We start from the raw sequence: 18,895 nt of genomic DNA on the forward strand, positions 1-18,895 counted from the left end.
AGTTATTATCCTGATGAGAATTTAACAGTTGATGAAAACTTCTTATGTTATTGGCTGAGGTTATGCTGGTTATGGTTACGCCAATATATTGGCATATATTGGCTGAGGTAGTCTTGCAAAGCTGCACTGTCCAGCTCGATGCAACTGTCATGGGTCAACTTATCCTAACTCAACTATAGTCCTGCACACTCCACCAGGCAGTGTGTGCTGTTCTCTCCCCACAACCTGCCCCCTCCAGATTGCTGCCCATGCAAAGCAATAGGTGCATTCTGGTCCAAGCTGTCAGAGATGTCTGCATGTTACTTGTTCTGACGAAGGTTGTGACAAAGTTAATGTGTAAGTGTCTTTTAGTTGTGCCTATCTGCAACTTAATGTGTCATCTTTATGGTAAGTAGCAATCTTTTCCTTACACTGTAAACAGCTGATGAAGGTTTATGTCCTTTAATAGGAAAAAGATAATAGTGCAGATTCTGTAGTCCTTCGTTCATACAACAATATTATTTACATAAGGATCATACATTGTACATGGACTGGTTTTGAACCAGTGTAAGGTTATTTATGATTGTTTGATGAGGGCACATTTGCTGTTGGCACAGTAGTGAAGAACAGAAGAGGGCTGCCACAGGAATTCAAACAAAATAAACTAAGAAGAGGCCAAATGGTATTTCAGATAGAAAGTTCCATGCTAGCCATTCACTGGAAAGACACTATGGATGTGTTTGCCCTGCCTAAAAAACAGAGCATGACAAGTAGTGTCACTAACACAAAAAACCAAATCTGGTATGGTAGAAAAGCTGAAGCCTCATCTCATACTTGATTAAAATGATAACAAAACTGGTGTTAATCTTGGAGATCAGCAGGTGATCTAATATTATTTTGAATGACAAACAATGAAATGGTGGAAGAAAGTATTTTTTTCATATGTTTGTGATGTGTGTGTTCACAATGCCTACATTTTCTACAAGAAACTTAGGCCTATATCTCACAAATGAACCAACTTGTTTCAATTTATTGTGAAGCTGAAAAAGAAATTCTTGAGAAAATTAGAAGAGATTTTATAGAAAATGAAAAGCGATGCCCTACAACTAACAGGCTAACTACAGAGCATTTCCCCACTTGTACCATCAACAACAAGCAAGAAGTATGCTTCAAGATACTGCATTATTTGTTCTGAGAAAGGCATATGAAGTACTGGCAAATGATTAAGAAGAGAGACCAAACTGTAGTTTGAAGAACTTAAAGTAGCGTTGTGTCTACCCGACTGTTTCATACAAAGGCAAATTTTGCGCAGTGAAACCTTTTTCTTCCTCCAACCTTCTAATTTTCAAACTATAATTATTCTGATAACATATGGTGAATTTCAAAACACTGCAAATAAATGTGGAAGTAAAGGATTATGGAATATGTTTGCAATAAAAAAGTTTTGCTTTTCTCCTTCATCTTGTAAGCAGGAGCTATACAAAGAAGTCGAAAAAGTGTATGCCTTCTACGGGATTGCAAAAGTCACTATTGCCCGACTGGAAGGTGTTAATGATGGAACAAAATATGCCATAGAAAAATTACACAATGCAGTAGTGAAGGCCAGCCTACATATATCTTATGATAAAACCTATTGCATGGAAAATCTGTATCAAATCAGCAGGATAGTTCCACTAAAGATGGAATATGGGATGCTTTTACAGGCTGATATGTTCATTAACACATTATGCAATAGATGGTTCAAATTCTATGGCCTTATTTACAATCACCAAAAGGCTCTTTCTCTTTAACCTTACTAATTCAAAGGAGGTCAAAATCAGCTGATAAGACGAAACTAGAGAAGACTTACAAGACATCAATATCACAGAAGAAAACATAATAAATATTTAGCTTCTGCAACACTAGTTATGAAGTACAGAGACACAAAAGAGATTAAAAAGAAGACCAGCAAAAAATGGTCACAAGGATAGCAGATAAAACATAGTGAATTCATGAAGAGATTTTCGTAAGATAATAAGGCAGAAACCATAAAACCAACTAACAAGTTCAAATGCACTCCTGAAGTGGGGAGAACAAAGAAGAATAATGCTAGTTGCAGGATATATTTCTAAATTTCTTTTGGAGAAGGAACAAAAATGATATACAGGAATGCTGTAAGTCTCTTTTGCTGTGATTTGTATTCTCTAGTGGAAATAGGATAACACTGTGCTCATGAATGCAAATGAGACACAACATATATTTTTTATGGATTAATCAGTGTGCAAAACACACTCTTAGTGTTGAGACACACATAATTACTGAAGAATAGGCCTAACAAATTTGTTGTACACTGTTGTACAGAGAGAGAGAGAGAGAGAGAGAGAGAGAGAGAGAGAGAGAGAGAGGGAGGGAGGGAGCAGCTAAAATTGCTAGGAGCCAAATAGCTGTTGTCATTATCAATCTCAACCCCTGTCACCGCCACTGCCGCCACTACCGCTACCGCTACTGCCGCCACCACCACCACTCATTTTAAGGAGCGTCAACTGTGTGTAGAATGAGCTGGCTAACTATATAAAAGAATGGAGAATCCACTAACAGTGATAATTTTGTGTGTGTTTCGAACAACAGTTTTGCTTTTAATTGTTAAATTTTGTTGTTCAGTATTACTATGCTTTAGTAATTGTTACCTAAGTTGCCTGGACGGAGTCCCATTTACTATTCCACGTAGACATTCCAATTAATAAAGAAATAGTGACAAATTTCTTAACAAACAATCCAGTTCTGAAAATCAGACAGGGTTAAAATCACTTCTGTATGAATATGAGGCCTCCCATGAACCATGGACCTTGCCACTGATCAGGTGACTTGCATGCCTCAGCAATAAAGATAGATGTACTGTAGGTACAACCACAACACAGGAGTATCTGTTGAGAGGGGTGAAGGGAAATCTGAAAGTTGGAAGAGTATATAGAGGATCTCTACAAGGGCGATGAACTTTAAGACAATATTATAGAATGGGAAGACTCGGTAGATGAAGATGAGATTAGAGTTAAGGTACTGTGACAAGAATTTGATATAACAATGACAGAATTAAGTCAAAAGAAAGCCTCTGGAGTAGACAACATTCCATTAGAACCACTGATAGTCTTGGGAGAGCCAGCCAAGACAAACCTATTCCATTTGGTGTGCAAGATGTATGAGACATACAAAACACCCACAGACATCAAGAAGAATTTAATAATTGCAATTCCAAAGAAAGATTTTGCTGACAGGTATGAAAGTTACTGAGCTATGTGTTTAATAAGTCATGGTCATGAACAACAACATCAATTCTTCACAGAAGAAGGAAAAACCTGGTAGAAGCTGACCTCAGAGAAGATCAGTTAGAATTCTAGAGAAACGTAGGAACACATGAAGTGACACTTAGCCTATGACTTACTATGATGGCTAAGTTAAGGCAAAGGAAACTTACGATCATGGTATTTGTAGACATAGAGAAAGCTTTTGACAGTGTTGACTAGAACACACTCTTTAAAATTCTACAGGTGGCAGGGGAAAATATAGGGAGCAAAAGGCTATTTACAATTTGTACAGAAACCAGAGTCGAGAGACATGAAAGGGAAGTATTGACCGAGAAGGAAGTGATACAGGGTTTTAGCCTATCCCTGATGTTATTCAATCTGTATACTGGGCAAGCAGTGAAGGAAACCAAAGACAAATTTGGAGGAAGGAATGAAAGTGCTGGGAGAAGGGGGGAAAAAAAAAAAAAAGAATATCTCTGAGGTTTGCCAATGACATTGTCGAGACAGCAATGGACTTGGAAGAACAGTTAAATGGAATGGACAGTTCCTTGAAAGGATAATATAAGATGAACATCAACAAAAGAAAAACAAAGATAATGGAATGGAAGATTTGAAACACAATCTTCCCAAATCGCTATATAATGAGTGACAACTTTCCTTTTCATAATATTGTTACAGTCCAAAAGAAAAGTGATTTCAGAAAGGATGCAGGGGGAAAAAGGGGCAGGGTGGGGAATTTCCTTTCACATTTTTCTTTGATTTTTTTCCCTTTCTTTTATAGCTTTCATTTCTTTCCTGTTTGTCACATATTTATTTCTTAACAATTTACAATTAAACTCACATCTTTCTAGCTCTTTTCCTTCAAGCTTAGCTTATACTTTTGTCTAACAAACAACTTCCAGCACATTATCAGGAATGTGTAGCAGGTTGAATCTAGGTGGTAAAATCAATATTACTATTTCCTATTCATTCACTGTACATTATATTTCTTCTTGAGTGACATCGTCTTCCTTTAGCATAAAACATATAACCTACATCTACAACTACATCTACACTCTACAAACTCCTGTGAAGGTGCACATCATCAGAGGCATTTCCCATTGCACCAGTTATTAGAATTTTTTCCCGTTCCATTCATGCATGCAGTATGGAAAGAACAACTGTCTGAATGCCTGTGTGTGTGTGTGTGTGTGTGTGTGTGTGTGTGTGTGTGTGTGTGCAGTAATTAATCTAATCTTATCCTCATAGTCCCTATGTGAGTGATATGTACGTTTTAGTATATTAATAGAGTCATCATTTAAAGCCAGTGCTTGAAACTTTGTTAGTAGGGTTTCTCGGGATGGTTTACATCCATCTTCTAGAATCTACCATTTCAGTTTCTCGAGTATGCCTGTGACACTCTCCCATGGAACAAACAAACATGTGACCATTCATAATACCCTTCTCCGTATACATTCAATATCCCCTGTTAGTTCTATTTGGTATGGGTCCCACACACTTCAGCAATATTTCAGAATTGGTCGCAAGAGTCATTTGTAAGCAATCACCTTTCCCAGCATTACGCCAATAAACCAAAGTCTACCACCTGCCTTTACCCATGATTGAGCCTGTGTGACCATTCCATTTCATATCCTTACAAAGCATTACACCTTGGTATTTGTACAAGGTAGCTAATTCCAATATTTACTCAATGTCTATGATTTACTGTGATGAAAGACTTTCAGAAAATTAAGAAGTTCAGGATTCAAATGTATTCTTAAATTTATCTATTAGTCCAGGACCATTTGGAACTTCTTTGGGTCATCGGTAAACAATCTTCTTCAGATACAAATATTATTAGTATTCATATCTGACTCCCTCCTTGAGTATGCCATTGCATTATTAATAAGTAACATACCTTGTAACAGATGAGGAAGCAGCTGGGCTTCGACAACAGCACTACTGGGATAATCATTGCTTGCTGACACACTTGGAATGTAACAATGTGCTGCTTTAGTTGGTATAACTGCACCTAATGCACAAAGTGCCTCATTTTGAGCTCCTGTGTAACTCATATACCCACTGTCACCAACTCCACTTCCAGACTGTGATGTGACTGGGTCAATGGAGAAACTTTTCCGGCTGTTGTCAACAGCAGGCGAAGCTGGCGTTGAGCCTGAATCCAAACAAGAAAGAAATTGTTTTAGGATTCATTACAGATTACTACAGCTGATCTGCTACTTAAAGCTATCAAATTCCTTAAAAACACATCTGTTGTTAGTTTTACATGTTCTTATGAAATATCCACCAAGTTTTTCTTGAGATTAAGTGTTTAGAATTTAGGTTTGTATATAAACTTGCTAAAGGAGTTTACATTAGGATACTATTATTTCAGAACTAGTGATGTACTTTTGTCAACTTTAACATAAAATTAAGGTCACACTGTAAAAAATCCATGTTCTAAAACAGTAAAGATTACTCCCACTATGCTCAGCAATTGTTCCTTTGCTTAAGTGGTGTTCCAAAGGGACTTCAATTCTTAAATAGTAATATTTACTTAACATCAGACAAACATACAAGAGAGAGATTGTGACATATGTAGAATTAGTAGTAGTTGCCGTAGTCTCAGTCATTGTCGTCATCATCATATTACTGAAACATGAAACTAGCTACCTGTTACTAACACCCAAAAGAGGAACAGGTAGTGCTTAAAGGCATATGACCAGAAAAAAATAGTTATCAAATCTGTAGGTGTCAGAATTTTGTACATCGATCCACTGCTGGAAGAAACAGTAACAAGAAAGAAGAACATACACATAGTTCGACTAAATGAAAGTGGCTAAGAACTCTGGACGAGAGCAGATGCAACAGATCTGTACTTTTGATTTCTGTATTTTTACACATGTAATATAAGTAGCTTGTTTTGCAAATGATATGGTTAACTGATTAATGGAAGGGTGTTCAGTATGTTGCACAACTGCAACTAATTCCTTCGATATGGCTTCTTAGCTTAGTCAATGAAGGCCAAAAAAGGGGCAAATAGGTGAAAAAATCCTGTAGTCACAAATTTTTGTGCAGGGGAGGGTCATGAACAACCTACTAAAAATCCCCACATGTGGCTTGTAGCATTGGGGTTCAGGGGGCACTTAAAGATCACTTTTTAGCTTTGTCTTGAATAACTCAAAAACCACAGCTTGTGGCGAAAACGTTTCCAAGCTCAAAATTAAACTACTTCAAATATCCTACAAAAAAGGTCCTAATCATTTTTTCTTTAGAACTAATAGTTTCTGTGTTGCAGGGGATGGAAGAAACACAACTTATTAAAAATAGTGTTTCAATGGTATAAAATTAATGTTTAATGTTAAATTAAGTTGTTTAAGACCAAATATTTAATGACTAATACCATATCTAAGTACATTAGAGCCTATTGAGAGAGATTGTGTGACTGCTGCCAGTGGGAGGCAGTGGGGCTGGAGGGTAGAAGTGTGAGGCACAGTAAGTTGTTAGAAGGAGGGCACTTACTTCCCACATTTGTGAGTCTGCAAAATGAAGAAAATGGAAGTGAGTCCCCACTCTCTCTACATCACAAGAAACAACTGCACGCTGTTTCACAATCATACTGATCCCTCAGAAGCATGCCTTATAAATCACTGGTGACGCAGTGTGCAGACACATCTGGAATGTGTTTATTTTCCACAAAATGTGTTAACACTAAATGGAATACAGATATTAGTTACTAATAATACTGCACATACAGAGAGAATCTACTTAAATCTCCGCATACTGCCACGCACTGCTAGTAGGGAAATTAATTGTTAGTCATCCTGTATATCTGTTGTGGATTTCTTCTGGGAGAGGTCAGTTCCCCCACCAGGAGAATTGCTTATCTCTTGAGTTTACACACAGAACAACTGACTATATACTCTCCTCGATTTCCTATCCAGTTCTATTATGTGAGCAAAGTAAGTTCACTGTGCTTATGTTTAAATAGTAGAGTGACTTTCAAATTATTAAGTGCGCATTTATTTGCCATAATTAACCCTTGAGGGAGTATGAAGATTTTCATAACATGAGTGGGTGTATGGTGTATTTTATACACATGGAAAGAATAGCTGTCTTTATGTTACTAAGGTAAACATGTATGAGCACAATCACAGTTTAATCTTAGTTAAATTAAACAACAATATTCAGATCCTGCCTTATTCGATTATTAATTATCTTGTAGGCAACTGCCTCTAGGAATCTGGACAATTTTCTTGCATGGTTTGTAAATTTCTCACTTGGTTTGTTTATTTTATATTCCTCCTGCCCACTTGCATACATAACAACACAGCTCATCGCCATGTCAGCTGAAACAATACTGAAGGAATAAAAGTGGGATAATGAAGGAATACAACGGTAGAGTAACACTGGAATGGTACAAAATAATGTTATTTGTAGTTGGCACACTTTATAAATAGGTACGCCTGCTCAAGGATTAAGAGAGCTTTTATATAAAATATGTTCCTACAAACAAAGGCTGAGAAATGTTTCATCTGTGTTAATTATGTTGTCAGTGACCTCTGCAATGTTGATGAGGAATGAATAGGTGGACTGGTAAATGCCAGTTATTTGAGAAAAGATGGGAAAGCTGACAGTTCTAGGAACAAGAAACATGGTGGGCATTTGTGTATCTTACAGAAAAGATTACAATAGAGTTGAGACAATTAGAAAGTTTCTACGAGAGGTTGTTTCAGAGCGAAAGCTGACTGTCAAATGTTTGCCTTCAGTGGGATGGAATCTGATTTTAAAACTAGCTGTCTGTTTTGTGTGGAAGCTACTGCAGATGAAGATTTTGATAAAAATAAAAAAAGACAGCATAAAATTCACAGAGTCTGATCCTTCAGTTATGATCAGATAACTACAGTTTGTGTAGAGGAGACAATAGATGAATGGGAGACACCATCCAAAGATGTATCTGCTCTGTTGGGGATCTACACGCTGTAGATGCAAGATATCATAAGAACTGCTATAAAAAGTTCTTTATAGGCTGTGCACCTAAATGTAGAAAAAGTGGTCACTCTGAGGATGAAGGAATTAATGTGTCAATGGACGAACCATTCAGTTACATTGAGGGGAATGATGACTGCCAGTTCACCTCAGATGAGTTGCTGAAGCAAATTTCGGGAACATTACGTCATATAAAGACAGTCACGGACAGATTGAAAGAATAAGTGTGCGGACTACATTGTTTTCAGCACAGTCTGCAACAGAAAAACCATTGTGTGCTTTCATAGTTCAGATGAAAAAAATTTCAAATGATACATGATATAGATGTATGAAACAGGCGAAATACCCTCAGACTTCAAGAAGAATATAATAATTCCAATCCCAAAGAAAGCAGGTGTTGACAGATGTGAAAATTACCAAACTATCAGTTTAATAAGCCACAGCTGCAAGATACTAACATGAATTCTTTACAGACGAATGGAAAAACTAGTAGAAGCCGACCTCGGGGAAGATCAGTTTGGATTCCGTAGAAACACTGGAACACGTGAGGCAATACTGACCTTACGACTTATCTTAGAAGAAAGATTAAGGAAAGGCAAACCTACATTTCTAGCATTTGTAGACTTAGAGAAAGCTTTTGACAATGTTGACTGGAATACTATCTTTCAAATTCTAAAGGTGGCAGGGGTAAAATACAGGGAGCGAAAGGCTATTTACAATTTGTACAAAAACCAGACGCCAGTTATAAGAGTCGAGGGACATGAAAGGGAAGCAGTGGTTGGGATGGGAATAAGACAGGGTTGTAGCCTCTCCCCGATGTTATTCAATCTGTATATTGAGCAAGCAGTAAAGGAAACAAAAGAAAAATTCGGAGTAGGTATTAAAATCCATGGAGAAGAAATAAAAACTTTGAGGTTCACCGATGACATTGTAATTCTGTCAGAGACAGCAAAGGACTTGGAAGAGCAGTTGAATGGAATGGACAGTGTCTTGAAAGGAGGATATAAGATGAACATCAACAAAAGCAAAATGAGGATAATGGAATGTAGTCGAATTAAGTTGGGTGATGCTGAGGGAATTAGATTAGGAAATGAGACACTTAAAGTAGTAAAGGAGTTTTGCTATTTGGGGAGCAAAATAACTGATGATGGTCGAAGTAGAGAGGATATAAAATGTAGACTGGCAATGGCAAGGAAAGCGTTTCTGAAGAAGAGAAATTTGTTAACATCGAGTATAGATTTAAGTGTCAGGAAGTCATTTCTGAAAGTATTTGTATGGAGTGTAGCAATGTATGGAAGTGAAACAAGGACGATAAATAGTTTGGACAAGAAGAGAATAGAAGCTTTTGAAATGTGGTGCTACAGAAGAATGCTGAAGATTAGATGGGTAGACCACATAACTAATGAGTAAGTATTGAATAGGATTGGGGAGAAGAGAAGTTTGTGGCACAACTTGACCAGACGTAGGGATCGGTTGGTAGGACATGTTCTGAGGCATCAAGGGATCACCAATTTAGTATTGGAGGGCAGCGTGGAGGGTAAAAATCGTAGAGGGAGACCGAGAGATGAATACACTAACCAGATTCAGAAGGATTTAGGTTGCAGTAGTACTGGGAGATGAAGAAGCTTGCACAGGATAGAGTAGCAAGGAGAGCTGCATCAAACCAGTCTCAGGACTGAAGACCACAACAACAACAACAACAACAACAACAACAACATGGTATTCTACGTAGTGCAAAGATGAACAAGCAGAAAGGGAAAGAACTGTAAAAGCAGCTGCCACTGTAACTTTTGAAGATATGATAGTTCTGTTTTTCCACCTTGTGACCAGTTCTGTAGTGGGGCTGAGGGAATGGTACCTCATACACACTGTGTCATCACGGGCTGCATTTCAGCGAAGAAAAGGGCAAAACAGAAATTTGCAAGGAAGCTGACATCTATATCACACACCCTCATTGATGCCACTCTCCCTCGATTACTCATTACATGCTGTCGCTATGTTCATTGACAGGAAGGATGGACTGCTCTACCCAGTAACCCACTAGCACAAAAATGTATACTGAACATCTGTTTCCAATGTTCTGCTGGTGGGGGGAAAGGGGGGGAGGGGCAATGTGGATGCTGAAAAGTTGGCATTACACATTCTATGGCTTGCGGCGTGTGGCATGGTATGTGTATGAGTGGGGCATCGTTACTCAATCTGATCTGCAAGATGACAATAGACAATTGTTCATTTTTGAAATGTACCCATTCAACCTGTTATTTTATAAATAACATGGATTTTTTGTTATTTCTAAGTTCAATGGGCATTAAACATTTACTTTAAATCATTAAAATGCTATTTTTAATCACATGTGATTTTTACTTTATCTGTAACAAGGAAATTATTTCTTCTAGAGGAAAAATGAATAGGAAATTTTTTGTAGTAAGTTTCATGTAGTTTAATTTTGTACTGGACACATTTTCGACAGAAGCTATAGTTTTTTAGATATTCAAGAAAAACTTTAAAAAAAGACCTTTAAATGTCCTCCACTTCAACATGTAACACCCCACAGGTGGGGATTTTAATGTTGATGACACTCTCCCCTGCCACTGTAAAAATTTTGTGACGAAATGAACTTTTTCCTCTGATTATCCTTTGCTGACTGAACTATCGTGTTGCTTATTGTATAAATTCGGGCCAATATTAATTTGAGTTTTTTGTAAGATGAACTATTAAAGGTTTGGCAAATCTTACAGTTCTCTTGATAGGGCATAAAGTGCTAGACCACAGATTATGTCCTATGATAAAGGAGATACATATCGTAAAGCGAGTGGTGTTTTTTTGTATGCAATACATTACTACGTTCTTACAGAATTGATAATTTAATATTTTCAATATTATTCATAATGAATACGTTCCAATGAAGTTCTGATTGCCACATAACTTTTGTTGTTTTTGTTGCTTGTATTGACTTAAACAGCCAGTGTAAACTGTATTCCACAAATGCCAATGCCAGTATGCCAAGAAAGGAAATTTGACGAGTGGCTAGCAATATGATATTCATGTTGCTGTTGACAAATGGCCTCCATTTTAGAGACCTCTCAGCAGTGTATCATGTAATTTAAATACCCCTGAATAATTAGGACAGTTAAAATTTATAATGGATGACACTGAAGGGCTTCAGCGCCTCTGAGGAATCAACTATGGCTGTCTATTTGATAAATAGTAGAGTTTCTGTAAACAAGCATTTAATGCCCTTGTTAAACTGTAAAAGATCGTTGTGGAAGACTTTGTTTAAAGACATTGTGTAGAATCTTTGACAATGCATTAGGATAATTTTATCAGCTTACTCAAAAGACAATACAGACTGGCTCACATATTACAGTACTGTAATTCTTGAGATGATGTAGTGTGTTCAACTTGCAAGTCAACAGAAAGTGACCTTTAGTCCAGTCAACAAAAGGAGTTCATGATGAACTGCGGTGTCAATAAATGTATCTTCAGAAAGATAAAGACAGTGTTTGTCAACACTGCAAATGTAGACTAACCATTCTCTACTGTAGAATACTCTCTTCGTGCTTTAATGGAAAATATGAAAGCAAATGATGATGATTTCTCTGATCGTCCAGAGAGCAAAGCAACACAGTTTGTAGCAGATGCACAAAAAGGTGAGGATTTTTCCTTCTTGCAATCTGATTACAGAATCATAAGTGAGAGCTCACATAAATTGTTCTCTCTTTGCACTGAAACAGCTAAATTTAGTATTCTTCACGTGGCAAGGTGTTGATACAAAAACTTTTATTATATCATTGCTGGTGTTAACATACAACACCATCTACGATTTCTCTTAGCAGGAAAATATTTTACAGTTTTTTTTAAAGGGGAGGGGAGGTGGGGGTGATTTGCATAGAAAGTAATTTGAGCTACTTAGTACAAAAGATAATTTTATGGATTAAAAAGTAGGACACAATTCCTCTAAGCTATGAAAAGTGATTTCAAGCATCATACCTGTTTCAGCAAAAATCAAAATATCAACACACACACACCCCACCCACCCACAATGGTGACTGTCCTTTCTTAGGAGTCTGGTGGATTTAACTTCAATGAAACCACTATAAATGCATGTGCTTCCTCTGAATTACAAATTTTGTTTTCCCTGGGCAGGGATGGTTATTAAATTTGCCTGAAGCTGTAAGACGACATTCATACACGACAGAATTAAGTCATATTTTTAATCAACTGACTCATTAATTTGCTTAACATTGCTTGGAATCATCATACCAGCTCTCATACTTTCTCAGGAGGTCTACAAGTGATGGTTTAGGTTAGCAAGGTTGAATAATATCTGGATCAAGCAATTTCATCAAAACTTTTTAAATTATTCATAACATCCTTATCAATTTTCTGTTAATAGGTCCATGGCCAAGTATTGTGATGACTGATGTTTTCCAAGGTCATGCTTAAATATATTTGTTTTCTGCATTGTAGTATTCTTAGAACACCAATAAAATAATGAGCTATCTCTCTTAGTTTTGATTTGAGTGTTCAGTCATTGAATGACGAACTTAACAAGTGGTGGTAATGTAAAAAGTTTCTAATGGTGTTGATCCACATGCAATACCTTTTCAAATAGTAAACTCCCTTTTGACTGACAATTACAATATTTATCTTCTGTATTATCTAGATTTCAGCTTTTATGCCATTATAAAGTGCAGCGAATGGGTGAGCTATCTACACCTTCAGCTAGATATATACCTAACAGTTGTAAAGTAAATCATCAAGACAAGAAGTACAGGTTGCATTGCTTGCTATCAGACATACTCATTCCTAAAGCAAGAGGTTAGGAGTTTTCAGAAGAGATTAAGCTACAGATCAACAGGAGTATGATCCTTCTTACAATGCTGTACAAATCAGATGTTTGCTCAGTGTCAGGAGATACACATGTAGGAAAACAGCAATCACAGCAGAGCATAATTCTCTCAACCATAGTTGATGCTGATCGGTATGCATTTTAGAGACCTCCTAGGAGAACTATCTATATATACCTACACTAAAAAGAAGTCAGAAAAATCTCTATGAGAAGCCTTCTACTTAGACTCACCAACTCATTCATCAGGTACACAACACCTGTACACTACAGGTAAGAGATCCAACTCGACACTCACTAGCCAATTTAGATTATAATAGTTTACAGATGATAGTTATACATACACACAAACTTTTAGATCTGTAAAAAAAGCACCATTTTCATTATCATCAAAATCAAGCTAGAACTCTGACAGGCGAAGCCCTGTGGTGCTTGTATGGAATAATGTAAGACATTCAGATGCTTCTCCAACAGAATAGTCAGCATCTGCTGTAGGGTTCTGCAATGTGTACAGATTACTGATGTTGTTCATACTATATCACCACAAACAGCTGTTGGTTAAAATTTTCAGTAATCAGCAGAAATTTTATTTCCACCCAGTTTTATCTAGGCCATGCAAAATGCTTGCTATCTTTATTGCATCAAAATTTTCAAAGGCTACAGATATAAAATTAATTAACTACTTATCTGCATTGATGAATTTGAGTCATCAAACCCATTTGACAATCTGCCACTCTGAACACCATGTGACCACTGATACAGATCTGTTAAGCATCACAGGAATTCGAGTAGTATCTCACTTTTATACAGCAGGAATAGAGAAAGAAGGATTCGCCACATTAATCAGGAACTGTCAAAAATTCAAAAGCGTGAAGCATTCTTAAATGTCACCTACAGCAAGTAGGAAACCATGTACGACAGAAATATTATTTCGTAATAAATGCTTCATAACAAGTGTATCACTGCACCTGCAGATATTTTTAATCTGTTCATAAATCACCTCCAAGCTCTATTGTCCTATTTAACAGCAAAAAAGCAACGGAATAATAGCTGGTGTTTTAATGTAGATTTCCTAAAAAAACTCTTCCAGTAAGAATTGACTACAGTCAATAAAATTACAATTCAACTTAATTCCCCATAATTTCTTTCCTTCTCATCCTGTCCAGGAAGCCTCCCATGACATAGGATTCTGGACAACTTTTCCATAAATTTCCATTTAAAGGACCTGTGGACAATGCAGTGGCTCTTTAACAAAAAGTTATCAGCCATAGAACCCCACAGTATCCTTACCTTCTACTACATTAAATGAGATTGAAAGAATAACCGAATCATTAAAAATAAGAAATCCATTATTGGTGGCAATATTTCTAGTAAAATATTGAAATATTGTTGCATACTTAGAAGTCCAGTCTTATGCAACATAATCAATACACCTCTCCAAGAAGGAACTGTCACTGATAAAAACTGGCTGCAACTCTCTTTAAGAAAGGTGATACAAATAGTCACAAACTAGCACCCATTCTCCTTTTTAACTATCTTTTCAAAAATTCTTGAAAAACTCATGCACAGATTGATTGTAGATCATCTCAACTGCAGCAATATCCTCAACAATAGTCAATTTGGGTTTTTTGCTGGTTTTTTATACTGAAGTAGCAATACTCTCTTTTAACAATCAAGGTTTGAAAGCCATTAGCAAAACATGTCTCCAGTAGGTATTTTTTGTGATCTCTTGAAAGATTTTGATTGCGTAAACCATCAAGTTCTTTTGAAAATGGCAGAATATTATGGACTAGGTTGTACTGTTGGTTCATGGCTTCAGTCATACCTAGAGGATTGAAAGCAGACCATAATGCTGAATAGCTTATCCGGAGAACCTGGCTCATTTTATTGGGGGACCTTAAGTTGCAGTGTGCCACAAACCTCTGTTTTAAATCCTCTGTTACTTCCTATTTTAATTAACAACATGAGTCTTTCTTCCCATACAAAGTGTAAATTTACCCTTTTTGCAGATGATAATACGTTTCTCACTGATTAGTTGTCAGGCAACAATCTTGAACAAACTACGAACAAAGTTTTCCCTCAAATTTGAAATTGATTTTCTTCAAATGGTTACTCACTCAATTCACGTGGTGTTCAAACCTACCAGTAACAAATCTAACAGCCCACCTCTGAATTGCTTTAATGTCTTCCTACAATCCAACCAGGTATGAATCCCAAACACTCAAGCAGTACTCAAGAAGAGGTCGCACCAGTAAACCTCTCTTTCCTAAAATTCTCCCAATAAACCAAAGTCGACCATTCACCTTCCCTACCACAGTTCTCACATGCTTCTTCCATCTCATACTGGTATGCAATGTTACGCCCAGATATTTAAAGAATTGACTATGTCAAGCAGGACACTATTACTGCTGTATCTGAACATTACGGGTTTGCTTTTGCTACGCATCTGCATTAACTTACATTTTTCTACATTTAGGACTAGCTGCCATTCATCACACCAACTGGAAATTTTTTTCTACGTCATCTTGTATATTCCTACTGTCACTCAACTTTGACACCTTACGCCTTACTGTACACCACAGCATCATTAGCAAACAACCACAGATTGCTATCCACCTCATCTGCCAAATCATTTATGTATATAGAGACTAACAGTGGTCCTATCACACTTCCCTGGGGCACTCCTTACTATTCCCTTGTCTCCAGTTAGCACTCAGAGTTGAGAACAACATACTGGATTCTATTACTTAAGAAGTCTTCGAGCCATATATCTGTGAACTTATTCTATATGCTCATACCTTCATTAACAGTTTGCAATGGGGCACATCGAATGCTTTCCAGAAATCTAGAAATATGGAATCTGTCTCTTGCCCTTCATCCATAGTTCACAGTATATCACGTGAGAAAAGGGCAGCCGAGTTTCACATGAGTAATGCCTTCTAAAGCTATGCTGATTCATGGACAAAGGCTTCTCAGTCTGAAGAAAGTCTATTAAATTTGAACCGAGTATACATTCAAGGATTCTGCAACAAACAGAAGTTTGCTTGTCTATTCTTTTCACCAGACTGTTCAACAAGGGAGTGAATGGAAGCCTTAGACCCACTTAGCTATTTTACATAAGATCAGAATATCCTCCAGTTCTCTGCCAGATCTTTTGCTAAGGTGTGACGGTGGTAGGTGTTGCATGCTTCATGCACACATCTTTTCACACACGCAGTAATCTCTACTAACCTTCACTTGTTGTCATTTGTGCATTCCCTTGTGAACCGAGAGTGCAATAGCCTCTGCTTCCTCAGCATCTTCTGAATTTCATTATTAAACCAGGGTGGGTCCTTTTGATACTTTATCCACTTACTAGGCACATAACTCTCCAGACCACGATTTACAATCTGCTTAAACTTTGCCCATAATTCCTCTATTGTCTAAGTGAGACGCTGATAACTGCTTATCTGCTCTATTTTGTAGAACAATTTTCCTAGCCTTCTTGACTGATTTATTAACTTTTGTAGTCATAGTTGCTATAAAGACATTATGACTGCTAATCCCCATTTCTATACTGACATTATCGATAAGGTTCAACCTATTTGTAGCTACAAGGTCCAAGATATTTCCAATGCTCGTGGGCTGTCGAGTTAGCTGCACAAGACAGTTTTCAGAAAACATATTCAAAGGTATTTCACATGACTATCTGTCTGTATCCCCTGCAATGAATCCAAACACAGCCCAGTCTATACTCGGTAGGCTGAAGTCACCTCCAATTAGCATTGCATGATCTGTGTATTTATGCACTATTGGGCATAGACTTTCTTTTAATGACTCTAGAACTGTCACAGCATTATTGGGTGACCGGTAAAAACACAATTAACTTGGTTTCACCTACACCTATTATATGTGACCAGTTAACTTCACTGGCACATTCAACTTCGACATCACTAGAGACAATATTCCTGTCAACTGCAATGAGCACTCCCCCTCCTATGGCCTCCAATATGTCTTTCCGATATATGTTCCACAACTTGCAAAATATCTCGGAGCTTTCCACTTTGCGTTTCAGCCAGTTCTCACCCCCAAGAATAATTTGTGCGTGAGAACTTTCATGGGGGGCAGTAAATCCAGGGACTTTATTACAAATACTTTGACAGTTTACTGATAAAATTACGTCAGTCAAAGAGTCTTTATTCAGAATGTCATTCGATTTCCCTTGCTACATATTGACTGGTGAGTGTTCATCACAGCACCTCAAGCTACTGCCTAACCTATAAAACCCTCATGTGCACTCCATAAGTACTCTGCTACTCGAGTAGCTGTTTCCTTTGTGTAGTGCACCCCTGACCTATCAAGGGGAGCCCTATAAATCCCCACACAATAACACAGGTCTATAAATCTCCAGCCAAGACCACCACAGTGTTGACAAAACCTTCGCTTGAGACCTTGCACTAGACTCCAAACCAAAGGACCCCTATCAACTCTGGGCACAATGCTTCAAATTGTGAGCTGTGCTTGCACCCATGCGAGGCTAGCAGTCTTCGCCACCTCTGCCAGCTGCCTGTACAAACTGAGGATTGCCTCAAAATCCATATAACAGATGCCGACATAAGCCACAACTTGCAGATAATTGCACCCTGCACACTTGATAACTGCAGGCATGGCTGCCTCCACATCTTGTCTCGGATGAGCCCTCTGAGCACATACCAAGCGCACATTGGCTTTCTTTCCAGTCCTGAATGCAATCTGCGTAACACACCCAACTTTGGAGCTTCCTATATCTAGTGAATCCCCCCCCATGTGCCTGCTCAGACCTTGTTGAAGGAGCAGCCACCTGCCCACCCACAGGATGAATGGGCAAGGCCAGGCGGCCAGTCTCCGCATTGGCCCTCTGTCTCTAGCGACGCAAATGCAATAACCAGCAGCCACTCACCCTGATGTGAGGCAGACCACCACTCGGGTGCACTAGTAGTTGCCTTGGTAGCATAGGCCGTGGGTAAAACAATTGACACCTAAGGTGTACCATGTGACACACCAGATTCTCCACCACTGCTACACCCCAAGGCAGTAGTCTGAAGGTGATTGACCATAGCCAAAAGGGCATTCAGCTGTTGGTGGACTGTGGCCAGCTTTTCCTGCATTGGCACACATCCTAGCCATAATAGCAAGACTAACTGAAGAAGTAAACTATAAAAGCAGACAGACAGTAAATACATATGGTTTCCCAGGAGGTTCTATCTTTGGGCTCATACTTTTTCTTGTGTATATAAATGAACTTTCATCTGTAACATTACCGGATGCCAAGTTTGTTTTATTTGCAGATGACACATACATACATACATACATAAATCCTTATTCCATACATCATGAATATGACATTTCGTAATGATGTGGACTGTATCACTTTAACAGACGTTTTCTTTATATGAAATAATTACTTAATTAACTTTTTTACAGTTATTACTTTATATCTAAAAATTCATCTATTTAGTAGGAGTTGTCATTCAGAAATTCTTTTAATTTGCTTTCAAATGTTGGTTGGCTATCTGTCAGACACTTAATGTTATTGGGCAAACGACCATAGATTGTTGTGGCAACATAATTCACTTCTTTTTGTGCCAAAGTGAGATTTAATCCAGAATAGCGAAGATCATCCTTTCTTCTAGTGTTGTAGCTATGCACTTTGCTGTTATTTTTGAATTGGGATGGGTTACTGATGGCAAATTTCATAAGTGAATATATGTATTGCGAAGCTACTGTGAATATCCTGAGTTCCTTAAATAAATGTCTGCAAGGTGATCTTGGGTGGGCTCCAGCTACTATTCTGATTACA

The 18,895-nt window shown here is 37.7% G+C and overlaps 1 protein-coding gene across 1 annotated transcript in view; it reads right to left on the minus strand.

The window, feature by feature from the left end:
* Window positions 1-18,895, minus strand: part of LOC126190927 (guanine nucleotide exchange factor subunit Rich) — a 294,040-nt gene that overhangs the window by 38,313 nt on the left and 236,832 nt on the right. The window contains exon 20 of the mRNA XM_049931563.1: window positions 5,158-5,415. Within this exon, the coding sequence (XP_049787520.1) occupies window positions 5,158-5,415 (258 nt within the window). The remainder of the gene's footprint in view (window positions 1-5,157; window positions 5,416-18,895) is intronic.

This window comes from Schistocerca cancellata, chromosome 6 (assembly GCF_023864275.1).
Source record: "Schistocerca cancellata isolate TAMUIC-IGC-003103 chromosome 6, iqSchCanc2.1, whole genome shotgun sequence".
Classification (NCBI taxonomy): domain Eukaryota; kingdom Metazoa; phylum Arthropoda; class Insecta; order Orthoptera; family Acrididae; genus Schistocerca; species Schistocerca cancellata.